This window comes from Perissodus microlepis, chromosome 6 (genome assembly GCF_051167445.1).
Source record: "Perissodus microlepis isolate ML-2025 ecotype Zambia chromosome 6, ASM5116744v1, whole genome shotgun sequence".
Lineage (NCBI taxonomy): Eukaryota > Metazoa > Chordata > Actinopteri > Cichliformes > Cichlidae > Perissodus > Perissodus microlepis.
In genome coordinates, this window is record NC_140466.1 from 30,449,414 (window position 1) to 30,462,107 (window position 12,694).

Consider the following 12,694-nt stretch of genomic DNA (forward strand, 5'->3'; position numbering starts at 1 on the left):
ATGATGAACTACAGTTTGTTTGGAAAGTGCCTCACAACCCTCCCAGAATGCTGCAGACCGACAAACTGCCAGACGATCAGCTTTCACAGAGGTGCTCACACTTGTTCATGATCAGTCAATCGAGCACCTTTGATCAGCAGCGCCCGGCTGCTACTTACCTTCTTATTTCCTATAGAAGCAGTAAGGATGTAATTAGTTTCCCACACACTGCTTCTCAATCTTGGCCTAATTTGTGTTAAATCACCAATGACACAGCATCACATGTCACGTGTTGCTGTTCATCTAACATTTTAAGTCCTACAAAGGACCACATTATTTTATTTATTATCATGTCCTGACATGTAAAAGCTGGTATATCAACTGTATCTCAACACAACACTGTGCTCAAACACAAAGACGCACATCAATACAAGAAGAAAGAGTTTTAATCAGTAAAAACCGGTGCAATATTTCACATGTAAACAATTGCAGCATGTTAATAATACCTGAATAGTTACATAGAAATATTTAGTGATTCAAGGATTCTTGTAAAAATAGATCAGTTTCACAAAACAACTGTATCCCCTCAAAAACACAAAAAATCTTACCGATTGTTTCGAGTCCACTTAATAGCTCCAAACAAAACGAGGGGAGCATGTATTCAGCATGAAATTACTTCTCAGTTTTATTAGTAGCCCTCTCCCTGCAGCCAAATTCTGCACCACCAGTACTGCAAATGCATTTTAGAGTAAACAATGGAGGAAAAACATAGCTGTGTTTTACAGATTTCCAGAGAATGTGATGAAAGCTACTCATAAATTCCTAAAAGTCAGCTAGCACTGAACTATAAATGCCATTGCAGATAGGTATTAAGATTCAGAGCTAGAGTTGTTATTCAGTATGTACTTTAAAGGAATTCCTACCAGTATGTTTTTATCATTTGGATGTTTCATAAAACACCAAGGAAGCCAATCTGTTCATCATATACACACAACTTAAAAAGACAAGAATTACAAGTATGAAAATAAATCAAGCACATGAACATGTCACATGAACTATAATGAATCAACGTGAGCCAATGCTGGTTGAATTTTAGGAATTAATGGGGAACGTTTCCAGGAGGTTAGTCATGTGACTCTCAGCTCACAGAACAGCAGGTGAGGTCATCCTGCGAGTTCTTGGGAAGTGCCCGGGGCCTTCTTTCAGAGCTTTATTTGTTTTCAAGTCCAGACTTCCTCAGTGTTTGATTACAATTTCCATTTATGCCCCCAAAGGTTAAATAGACATATGTCACGAAGTCTGGGATTTTCACATTAAGAGTATCGTAGCCTTCCTTTCCAAGCGAGGTTTTCCATGCGAAACACTGCGTCATGGGTGAATCACTTAAACTCACACTGCAGAGTATATCACTGCTCTTCAAATGTACTAACCTCGACTTTTGGTTACAGGGTGCAGGTGAGTCCAGCCCATCCATGGTGTTTTTATTTTCTAATAAAGAAACTATCTTGCACTTGGTTTACAGTAATTAAAGGAAGCTTCATTTGGCTGCAGGGTGTGTCCAGATTCTCTTGTTATTCCTTCACAATTAAAGCAGTCGATAAATCGTTGCAAGCGCAGCATCACAGCTGGGAAGTCTGGATTGGAAAGTTGGCACGGAACTTTAAAGAGTTGGACGAGCTCATATGGCCACAGCACAAGAGCTGTGTGTTTTTTCTTTCACTGCCTTCCCACCTGTCCTACTCATCTCTCCTTATATTCCTGCCTGACTGAGCAGCAGTGTTTCTTGGAAGATGGTAACTGTCATCTTTTCTTTATTTTTTCTTGTGAGAAAATTTACTGGGCGTTGCCTTTTGCAGTTGAAGAGGATCTCCTCATGTCAGCCTTATTTTCTCACAGCTTTTCTTGCCTCTAATTTAACCTTCCCTTCATTTCCCGGCCCGGTTTCCTTTCTCTTTTCTCTGCCTCATTCTCAGGGTTCCCTGCAGGCTTGTGCTCAGGAGGCCATATGGCTTCTTTTCTGCTCCGTCTCTTTCCTCTCCACCTCCGCCTGCTCTCTAGCCTCTGTCCTGTCTGTCAGCGCCCTCAGCAGGACCCTGAGCAGTGTGTTCTCATTCAGCAGATTTTCAGAGGCGTCTGCCAGCTCCTGCAGCCGCCTCACTGCCTCACTGAGCTGCCGGCTTTTCTCCCGGTGCTGCTCCTCTAAGCTCCGCCTCTCTCGCTGCAGCTCGGCGTTCTCGGTCTCTAAGGCGCGGGCCTCGAATTTCAGTCGTCGGTTGTCGCGCCATAGTTGCGCGAGTTGTTGGGAGAGACGCTCCCGGGCGTGATGCAGGGCTTGAACTTCACGCTGGAGTGTCAGAAACTCTGACCCAAGGAAAGGACTGTGTCCGGGACCTTCTGTCTCAACAGACGGTTTGTGCACGTGATGCAAAGAGCCAGAGTGCTGCAGGATGAAGCGGAGGAGGTTGGGTAATGTGATGGGAAGGTTGTCAGGAAACTTCACACTAAGGTGTTTTCTTAAAGGGAAGAGAAAAAGAACACAAGAGTGAAAAATATTCTGCTGAAATTCACTGATGAAAGTTTTTTTTTTTTTAACTGAGGTGTCAAGAAGGACTAAGAATCAGACGGGTATTCGAATAGGTCTTAAACACATGAATGAAGCCACTTGAAAACTGTTTAAAAAAACAAAGGCAACTTATTGCAATGTAATAATTACTAGCTACATTAACAGAGAGATCTACAAAGTAAAGCAGCTAGCTTGTAGTAGGCCTTGAACCTAATCGCTCATATGTGGACTATGAGTAGGACTCCAATAAAATGTATTGTTTTACATTTAGAATGAACACTTTGACTTTTCAGTGTGTATCATTTAACATTATGTAGTTATAGTTCCATTGAGGCAGTGTGAAGATCAAAGCTATTTTTTGCAGAAATATGAGATCCAACCCCCCCATTCTTTGGCCACACCCTTGTTTGTGCGCACCTCTCTGCATTTATTCTTACCTGTATCTGGGAAAGAAAAGAATAGAGGGAACATGATCCACCATGAACTCCCAGGGGAGGTCATTACGTGCAATATTCACCCTATGCAAAGGAAAAACAAAGCTGTGATCACTTTTGTTTTCTTCAAAAATGAGGGTCACACTGCTAATATTCTCTCGTATGCTTTACACGCTTAATAAAATAAATATATGGGAAACTGTGTTCAGGTCATCCGGCTTCCGAAATGTTTTTAAAATATGCTTTTTGTTACATTTCAAAACACAGACACCTCAAATCACACAGTATACACTAACCTGACACTTTATTAGGTACACCTTGCCTTAATTCTTACTCAGGCTATCATCAAAGGTACACTTACAACCGGGACTGCAGAAAAACTGTAAACAGACAGTAACTGTACCTGGCCACGGTGATGGTGCCATTTCCCTGTAATAATCTGGCCAGCTGGATGATGATGTGGTTGAGAACAGAGCAAAATCCACACCACTGAGTGTAGTAGAACAGCAGCACGTCCTACAATACACAAATTGCCATCATCAGGAGTTTAGCAAACTACCTGCTTCCATAAGTAGAGCACGCAGCGTACTAAGCCTCCATTAAAATCACGCTTGCAGCTGTAAAAACAGCTGTTTTTATATTTTAATGTTTTTATTTTTAGGTGCATGGAAGTTGCTTTACAGAAATTCAGAATTTCACAAACTGCCTTGATTTGCTGAGGGTGTTTCAGAACGCTTAGTCACCTTTTGAAGGTCCATGACGGAGGGCAGGAAGGAGGAAGTGGTCAACTCTGTGATGAGGCAGCGTGGAGGTGACTGCGTGTGTTCGTCTGAACGCGTCGCCTCCTCTTCAGCTCCCTTCCCGTCCTCCTCTCCGACCAAGTGTCTCTGCAAGAGGCTGTAGGGAGCGCTGAAGTTCCTGATGAAGGCCTCTGCAATGAAACGCACAACATGAACACAGAATTAGCCCAAGAATACGATTCAAATGGTAAATGGCCTGTATTTGTATAGCGCTTTACTAGTCCCTAAGGACCCCCAAAGCGCTCTACACATTCAGTCATCCACCCATTCACACACTGGTGATGGCAAGCTACATTGTAGCCACAGCCACCCTGGGGAGCACTGACAGAGGCGAGAATCTTCACTAGAAGAAGCTGGAACTCGACCCAGCGCCCTCATTATACTTTTGATTTATCAGCCACTAAATGTTTGACTTTTGGTCATTAACCTGACTTGTCATGTGAGATAATATGACTTGTGATTTCTTTCAGTATTTCTAAATATCAGACATTGTAGTGAGAGAGCCGCTTGAGTCTATTTTGAGTAGAGTAAGGAAGAGTATCTTTTAAAGAAAGTGGTTTTTTTGGACGATTAAAACGTTGTTACAGGCCAACTTCCTGCAAACCAGACGGCCTGAATTCAATGATTTTTATAACTTTTATGCCGACTTCACACTGTATCTGGCCAGATGTGTGCATGCACCATCACAATGTCATCAAGGACAGATGACTCGTCTTTACAAAGGCCCTAAAGACATTTGTAGAAACCAGTGCCTGACTGATATATTGGAGGTGGATATTTTCGGCTAATATTAACTATTTGCCAGTGTCAGTGTCACCATTTATGACGGCCAATGAATGAAAATTAAAAACGCCAAGGAGACTTGAATAACAACCTTCAACCATGTTATGAGTGTTGCCACTGTATAGTTTGTCTAACAGAGGGCACTCCTCCTGCAGCTTCCCTGTTGGCAACACACACAACAACCAGGTGACCTGAAAACAACTCAATTTTATTTATATGGTGCTAAATAACAACAGTCACCTCAAGGCGCTTTTTATTGCAAGGTAAAGACCCTACAATAACACAGAGAAACCCCCAACAATCAGACAACTCACTTTCAGCAAGCAATTGGCGATAGTGGGAGACTAATAATAACTAAAGATTGAATGCAGAGTGGTGTATAAACACATAGTGGGTGGAAAAGGGTGAGTAAAGAAAAAACACTCAGTGCATCATGGGAAACCCCCAGCAGCCTAGACCTGTTTGAGAAAAACTAAGGGAGGATTCAGGGTCACCTAATCAAGCTCTAACTACGTGCTTTATCAACAATCAAAGTTTTAAACCTTTTTAATCTTAAAGTTAGAGAAGGTGTCTGTTGGCTGGATCCAAAGTGTGAGCTGGTTCCACAAAGGAGGGTCCAAAAACTGAAGGCTTTGCCTCCCATTCTACTTTTAAATATGCTGGGAACCACAAGTAACCCACTAGTCTGAGACCGAAGAGACACAATATGGGATTTTGAAATCACCAGATGCCTTAAAAATTGCAATTCGTTTGAGCTCCCAGCTTTTGGGACAAAACAAAACCAGCCCGTGTTACATGAATGAAAGTTGTCCATGTCTTACCCAGAGACTCTGTTAGCGTGGCTGCTGGAGTGTGCTGAAGAACATAATGAACTTCATCCTTCAGGTTCACAATAGCAGCAAACGACCCGTCACCGCTCCTATCATCTTCTTGCTCAAGAGAAGCACTTCTGTTGCCTGATGCTCCGAGCCTGACTGCCAGAGGCCAGTTCAGGGCAACATCCAGCACATAAAACCTGAGTGTCCTGTTGGTTTGACAACGGAGCCCGGTGATGCCGTCTCCCTCCGGCTGAGGGACAGAGAATGGAGGGATCAAGGAAGGAGGAACACTTTGCATCTCTGACTCCTCTTTGGCTTGTGATTCATTGAGCTGAGGTTCTACTTTTCTGCAGCAGGCACTGTATTGACTAAATGGGCTGTAGCTGTCCAGAAAATTGCTACAGCCCATTGCGGTTGCACTATTAATGGACACGGGGGAAGGGAGCTGGTGGAGGCAGCAGCGTCTGAGATAAGTCTGAAATATGTCTCCTCCCTGGATCGAGGGAGGGAACAAGCAGTGCAGAGGTGAGGTGGCGAAGCTTGGCCACGAAAGGCTGAGGCACACCTCACACACGCTTGTGCTCGACTGTGGGAGGACAACTGACTGGCAGCACAGTGAGCGGAAGGAGAAACTTTTGTCCCAGCTGGAGTGGTGGCTGTTGTCACAGGAGTGGTAACGCACAGCAATGTCTGCAACCTAGAAAAACAAAATGGGTTAAAAATGATTTAATCTGCAGAACGTAAGGAGAATAATACAGTGTTTAACAACACAATTAAAGAATATACACATAAAAAATAAGTTCTAATATAAAAAGCACCTGAGGAGGAGGAAGATGTCTCTCTAAAGGGCTCACAATTAAAGCAAGATCCTTCAGTAAGCCATGTCCAATTGGAAAAGCCTTCAAAGGGTTAGGGTCATAACATCATGGCCACCTCCCTAATATTTTGTTTGTCCCCATTCTGCTGCCAAATCAACCCCTGACCCATTGAGACGCTTAGACCCAGTCATATAGCCATCACCATGTCACCCTTTCAAACTCCCTCAAATCCTTATGCTTGCCCGTTTTCCTGCTTCTTACACTGTAAAAGTTCCCATTACCAGCGTACTTAATATTTATTTAAGTCTCAGTTACATGATCAGAGAAACTGACCTTTTTTTTTTTTTTTTAAATACAGGGCAGCTAAATGAAGATGGGTAAGCCAGATGACATTAGCTCAGTGCATAATAATAGTATAGCTGCAAATCAAATCTGTAAGAGAATAAAGCGTTTCTATCATTTCGAAAATGATATTTGTCTGATTTTTTTCTGCTCACCTGCTGTAGCGCAGGGCTGGGCTGTGATCCCAGAGGATCGTGCGGCACAAACAGCAGCAGTGCAGGGCCTTTAGTCAGCTCCTCTTCTAACAGGCGAGACTTTGTTCCCGGGGGCTGTAGCCACTGGAGGACCGTCTCACGGTTTTCAAACACCCATCTACAAATGGCCTCAGACGTAAAGTTAAGGTCGTTCCTGGGAAAAATCTTAAACAACAGATGAATAAACATAAAGCATCATATACATCCACAGTTTTAAAGTCATTAGTGTTTAATTGCATTTTCTAGAAGAACCACATCTACAACATGTGTTGACGCTGCTTACCAAAGAGGAATTAAATCTTCTGTGGAGAAAAACCGTTTCATCCTCTGTTAGTGAGATGGCTCCTGCCACCTGCTTGTTGGTCACGACCCCAAAACGTACAACGCCACGGAAATCTGCACCATAAAAAAGAGAAACTTGTGACTTCAACCATTTATGTTCCCTTTATCGTAAAATGCACATTTGGGTTCTCTCTGTTTCAACCGCTGCTATCTTTTCGTCAACAGCAGCCTCTCCTCGAATTCTAATCCCATGCTTGACAAGCCAAAACGTTTATCATGTTAACAATCAGCCTTGAAGCTGTGTGATTACTTCTTACCCCTTTTTAGGACCTGCAGGGCAGAGGACAGAAATGTGATGTATCCTGGCGGCTGGGGGGAAGAGTTAAACTGGAAGAAACCCACCACTCGAGGCTAGAAACGCACAAGACGCAGATCATTACAGTTGGCTACACTCTGTGGGTGATTCAGTGACAGAAGTGTAAAGCTCAAATATACCTCATGATAGGAGAGGAACTCTTCAACATGACCTCTTGATGGGAGGTAAGTCAGTGGTGTGATGACTCTGAGTACAAAACTTTCTATGTATGGAGCCAAAAATGGGCCTCTATACTCTATTGGCCCAAACCTGTGGAAAACACAGAGGTACGACAGATGCTAATAAATATCAACAAATCATAATTAAATTACAATTAAGAAACAAAACATTCAAAGTGTTTCCCACAGTTTTGCATTAAAATACATCTTTAGCCTCTCTAAATATGCGCGTCTACGACTGAAGTTGTGTATGAACAGCCAAATACAAAAGTAAATAAAATTTTATTTCATTCATAAAAGAACAAACAAAACATACTGATTGCTTAAACTCATACATTTCATCATTTCTGGATATGAGCTCATTTTGAATTTGATGGCAGCAACAGGTCTCATATCAGTAGGATGGGGTCAACAAGAAGCTGGAAAAGTAAGTGGTACTAAAAAAAACCCAACAACAACAAAAACATTTTGTAATCTGCTTAATTTGCAAAAGGTCAGTAACATGATTAAGTATAAAAGAAAGAGCATCTTAAAGAGGCAGAGTTACTATTCCTATGCTATTAAAACTTCTGAAATCATTTTTCTCTACATAATACTGTGAAGACTTTCACTAGCCCACCCTCTGCAGGACATGATACCCTCAAAAGATTCAAAGAATCTGGAGAAATCTCTGTGTGCAAGCGAAACGGCCAAAAATCAATATTGGATGCTCATGATCTTCAGGCCCTCGGGAGGCGCTGCATTAAAAACAGGCAATACTCTGTCAAAGAAATCACTTCATGGGCTCAGGAGCACTTCCAGAAATCACCATCTGTGAACACAGTTCGGCTGTGCCATCGATCATGCAAAGAAGAAGCCACATGCAAACATCGTCTTCTCTGAGCTAACGTTTATGGGGCTTCCCAATTCGTCTTTGTCTGCTAAAGCTATTGAAAGCAAATTCCCACCATAAGTGAAGAGAAGCCCACCGTCTCACCTTCTATAAAACAGATGGATGACGGGGTAGTGATAGAAGCGGTTTTGCCTCCTGCATTTCCCCTGACTCCACCAGCAGTTAACAGCCACAAACTGCACCTGTGTTTGTGTGTTTGAAGAGACACATTAAGAAACAAAGATAAGCAAAACGATGTGTAGACTACACACAAAACAGTGTAAAATCACACACTGTAATGACTCATGTACTTAACAAACAGGCCCAAAACAAGTCGACTATGAATTTGCATTTGAGAGAGAGACACAAGCTAAAAATGTGTGAGTGTGTATTTAAGCTGAAGGGAACAGATTTTATTAACTCAACTATATCAGAGTCACTCTTTACTGCAGTCTGTCAAGCTGCTCCTATAAACTCTTCCCAACACTTTGCGTCACAAGCGATAACATAACACGCGTCCACGTAAGAACAATCCCCAGCTTCCTTAGTCTTTGCCCAGTAAAGCACATCTAAATATTTGATGTTTAAACAATCCTGAGTGGTGGAGGTTCCGTTCATTGTACCTGTTTGGCCAGCTTCTTAGCGACCTGCTGCACTTCCTGTCGCGCAGCCATAGAGTGAGCACACCATGGTGCATAGAAGAAAATAAAGGACACCTCGGCCACACTCCTGAGACGCTCCACCTGTGAAGAAAAAAACCCTTTCAATCTCACAGAGCACCACAAGTTTGATGACAACAATGCCAAAACATTTAACTGGAGCTTTAGAAACCCTCTTAGCTCTTTCCATTTGTTCTCTTTTACAATTTGAGCAAATGAAGTATCAAACAAAGGAAAATACAGTGAATGCCATCAAGTCTGAATCCTTGAATTTCACCTGGTCAAGCTGACCCAAGTAGAGATCCACCACCGGGGCGTCAGGAGAAAAGAAACGCACCGGAGGCCGAGCTGCTGCCACCACATTCTTAGCACGACTACAGAAATAAATGAGAAGAGTAACGCTGAGGGGTGCAAAGAGATCACAGTCACATAATAAGATCTTGCCAGGTTATTAAATCCATAAGCTATAACTCTGTGTCACTTCCACGAGATTCGCTGATCATGGCAGTGTGTCCATCATCGGTTGATGTTAATGCTACAGTAACCTCCAGCCTTGCATACTACTCTGAGTTGCACATATTGGAATATGCATGTGTTAAATTTGGAAAATGAGAGTAGAAGCAATGCTATTTGGAAATGGAGGGTATGCTAAGCTGCATACGAGGGGAGGAAAGGCTATATGTTTGCGTCCACAGAAAGCAATGTGAAAAACTGTGCTGTGTTAAACATTCTGCCTCCCCCAGAGGCTATGCAAAAATGTCTCTACATCGTTACAGGGGGAACAAAATTACCTCAACATGACGAGAAGCAGAATTTGCCTGGTATAATTTGCGTGGAGTCGGTTTCAAGTTTCAGTCTTTGTGGCAATTATCGTCTCAGCTGGGTTTTCGAGAGGACGACTGAGTAACTGCTTAGCCAACAAGTCAATCGTTCAGCAACAGTTGCTACACTTTTACACAATTGAAGGATTTCAGCACTTTCATTCACCATAACTGAATGACAAGTGGTATAAGCTTTGAAGAACCGTAAAGTTGCAGAGGCCAAAGCTGCAAGATGATGACAGCACAGTGTGTCAGGGCTGTAACCAGATATTACTATTTAAACATTAATAATCTCATTATGATCTCCCTGCAATCTTTTCTGGGTTTTATCTGAGAAAACTGTAAAAAAAACCGCCCAACATTTCCTTGAAAGATTAAGGCGATGTCCTTAGTTAATCTCATTGTCTACAGTACACGTCAGTTTTAGATTAGCAGCACTAATAATGAAGCCCTTGTTTGTAACTACTGTAGACAACGAGGAGTAGTTCATTCACGACCTAACAGTGTTCCAACGCCGCTCTTCGCTCACCTAAATAACCATTCCACTTAGCTTTTGTGTTTTAAGGGGTCTCGTGTTAGCCTGGTCACACACAAGCAAGCTCACGCTGTCAGAGGATAAACAGAAGCTCGTGCCCATGTTTACCTGCACGTGAACTTGACGGCCAAAACGAGCAGGACGCCGAGCACGATAGCCCCGCAGAGCAGATCCGGTCTCCGGGCCATCAGAAACAGCACCTGCCGGAGAGACTGCCGCACCCGGCGCAACATTACAGCTTGTCGTCACCTCTCCGTCCCATTTATACGCCCCGACTACCGCTCAAAGCATCCATTTGCCTAACGGGGGGAGGAGGGATGGGTGAGGAAGACTGGTTCGACGGAAACAGCTAACCTGGATTGGACATGAGCAGTGCTGGTGTGTAAGGTGTTCAAATACGGTCAAGCCAACCTTTCTTCCACACGTAGACTTTTCACTTCCGCAACAACGACACCAGGGGCAGGATGTAAAATCCTCTACGCGAATAAAACGCGTAGTGCGTTTAACGCTTTAATGGCTGTCTGAGCTTAAAAAATGTCACTGACAGTTAGCTTACCGGATGTTAAAGATGAACGACACTAATCGTAATAATTACAATATTTAAACTGGTCCTCAGTAAGCGATTTTATTCCTTTTTCCGTATGGCGCAAAACGCGCTCTTTTCAGACCGTCCCTACGTTGTTATGGCGACAGCCGCTGCTGCTACGACAGTCGTAAAACACTAGGGGGAGGTTGTTTTAAAAATGAATCGATAAAACTTTATTTAAAAGCCGCTTATTTACATCTAGAGTAGAATTATTTAAAGTGCCCGGGACTTGTGACTGATTGTGAGATTGGAGAAAACTCTTTTCTCGTGTTACTTTGCTTCGTATAAAAATCACTGCATCAAACTGATTCAGTTTATCCTAAAATAACTGAACACTGGGTGTGTAAGATTTTTTTTAAAAAATAAGGGTCTCTATAGGTAAAACATCACCTGATAAAATGGGTTGTCTTAGTGTTAGAGCTACTTTCTTATTAATCTTGTGTTATTCATCCAAATATAGTAATGTTGTAAATTGTTAGACCCTTTTATTACCTTATCACTACTTTTAATTATTGTGATATAATTTTAAGACATTGGCTGTCTTAAATGTCAAATGCTCATAATACAACTAAAACAATACATGTAGGACAAGACCATCACAGTTCTCAGGCTGTGAGCTTGACATTTCATATCTGGGATATCATGTCTGTAGAATATCCGGATCTAGAGTACTGTGCAAATATCTCAAGCTACTACTCTTTTCTTTATATTTTGCTATGAAAATGGGAAATGGGGACAGTGATTTATTGAAACATCCAGTATATAAAACAAAAACAGAGTTTGTACAGTTCTAATGTATTTGAAAAAAAAAATACTGTGACCTTCTTGATTTTTTTAATGCAATGTCTCTTGTTCTGTTCTGGCTAAAGATGATCCCACTCCTTCAATAATGTTGAGGTCTGGGCTCTGGGAAGACGAATAGAGGACTGATGGTGTTCCATTGTGTGTTTATCCATCCATGTATGCTTTTACTGCACTGGAGCTGTGTGTGGGATCATTGTCACCATGAAAAATAAGGCATTGCTAAGATCTGTTCCAGATGGAATTGCATGGTGGATCAAAACGGTAGTTTTCTGTGTTCATAATTCACTCAATTTTGACAAGAACCTGAGCACCAAGGACTGAAATGCAGCTCCAAACCACGACAGAGGCCCCACCATGTGTTACTGATGGCTGTGCACACTTGCTTTATTTTATTAGGCCTGCCACTTCCTGTTTTTGTCTTCCACTTGTCCAGTTTCCTCCAATAGCACACCATGCTAAGACATGCCAGGTATTTAACTAGTAGCTCTTTGATTCAGTTAGTTGGTGCACATGTACAACTCTCCTCCATATCTCTCAAATTGGGTTTTTTTGTTGTTGTTTTTTTTAAGCATTTTCACAGATTCAAGCAAAGAAAGGGAAATAAAGTACACATTTTTTTAGGCAGGAAGTAACAGAGTGCCAAAACATACATACACAATTTAAGTTGTCTCTTATTCGTAGATGAAACACTGATCATGCATTTTAAATCCTTGAATGGTTCCATAAGTGGTTTAACAAAAAAATCTATTCTCCTCTGAAAATGATCAGGTACATTGACTGGACTGCAAACAGGTTTTTGAAAGATCTTCAGAAAGCCTGGTGAATGACTGCTTAAGGTTCCTTTAAAAATTACAAGAAGGTGCCTTGAAAG

At 42.1% G+C, this 12,694-nt stretch overlaps 1 protein-coding gene across 1 annotated transcript; it reads right to left on the minus strand.

Annotated features, from left to right (window-relative positions):
- Window positions 1-407: 407 nt before the first annotated feature.
- On the minus strand, window positions 408-11,076 carry txndc11 (thioredoxin domain containing 11). The gene is made up of 13 exons (XM_084931922.1): window positions 10,542-11,076; window positions 9,355-9,451; window positions 9,042-9,161; window positions 8,524-8,621; window positions 7,509-7,638; window positions 7,331-7,424; window positions 7,015-7,127; window positions 6,693-6,896; window positions 5,381-6,074; window positions 3,720-3,907; window positions 3,380-3,492; window positions 2,980-3,060; window positions 408-2,492 (listed from the first exon to the last, which is right to left on the minus strand). Exons 1-13 carry the CDS (start codon window positions 10,664-10,666, stop codon window positions 1,973-1,975), a joined length of 2,577 nt encoding a protein of 858 aa, XP_084788048.1. The 5' UTR covers window positions 10,667-11,076; the 3' UTR covers window positions 408-1,972.
- Window positions 11,077-12,694: the final 1,618 nt, after the last annotated feature.

Excerpts from the sequence above, each read along its gene's own strand:
- txndc11 (XM_084931922.1), bottom strand. The coding sequence starts at position 10,666 with ATGTTGCGCCGGGTGCGGCAGTCTCTCCGGCAGGTGCTGTTTCTGATG. Across the intron at positions 8,622-9,041 it reads CTAAGAAGCTGGCCAAACAG|GTGCAGTTTGTGGCTGTTAA; the intron begins GTACAATGAACG and ends ACACAAACACAG. Across the intron at positions 6,075-6,692 it reads CCAGCCCTGCGCTACAGCAG|GTTGCAGACATTGCTGTGCG; the intron begins GTGAGCAGAAAA and ends TTGTTTTTCTAG.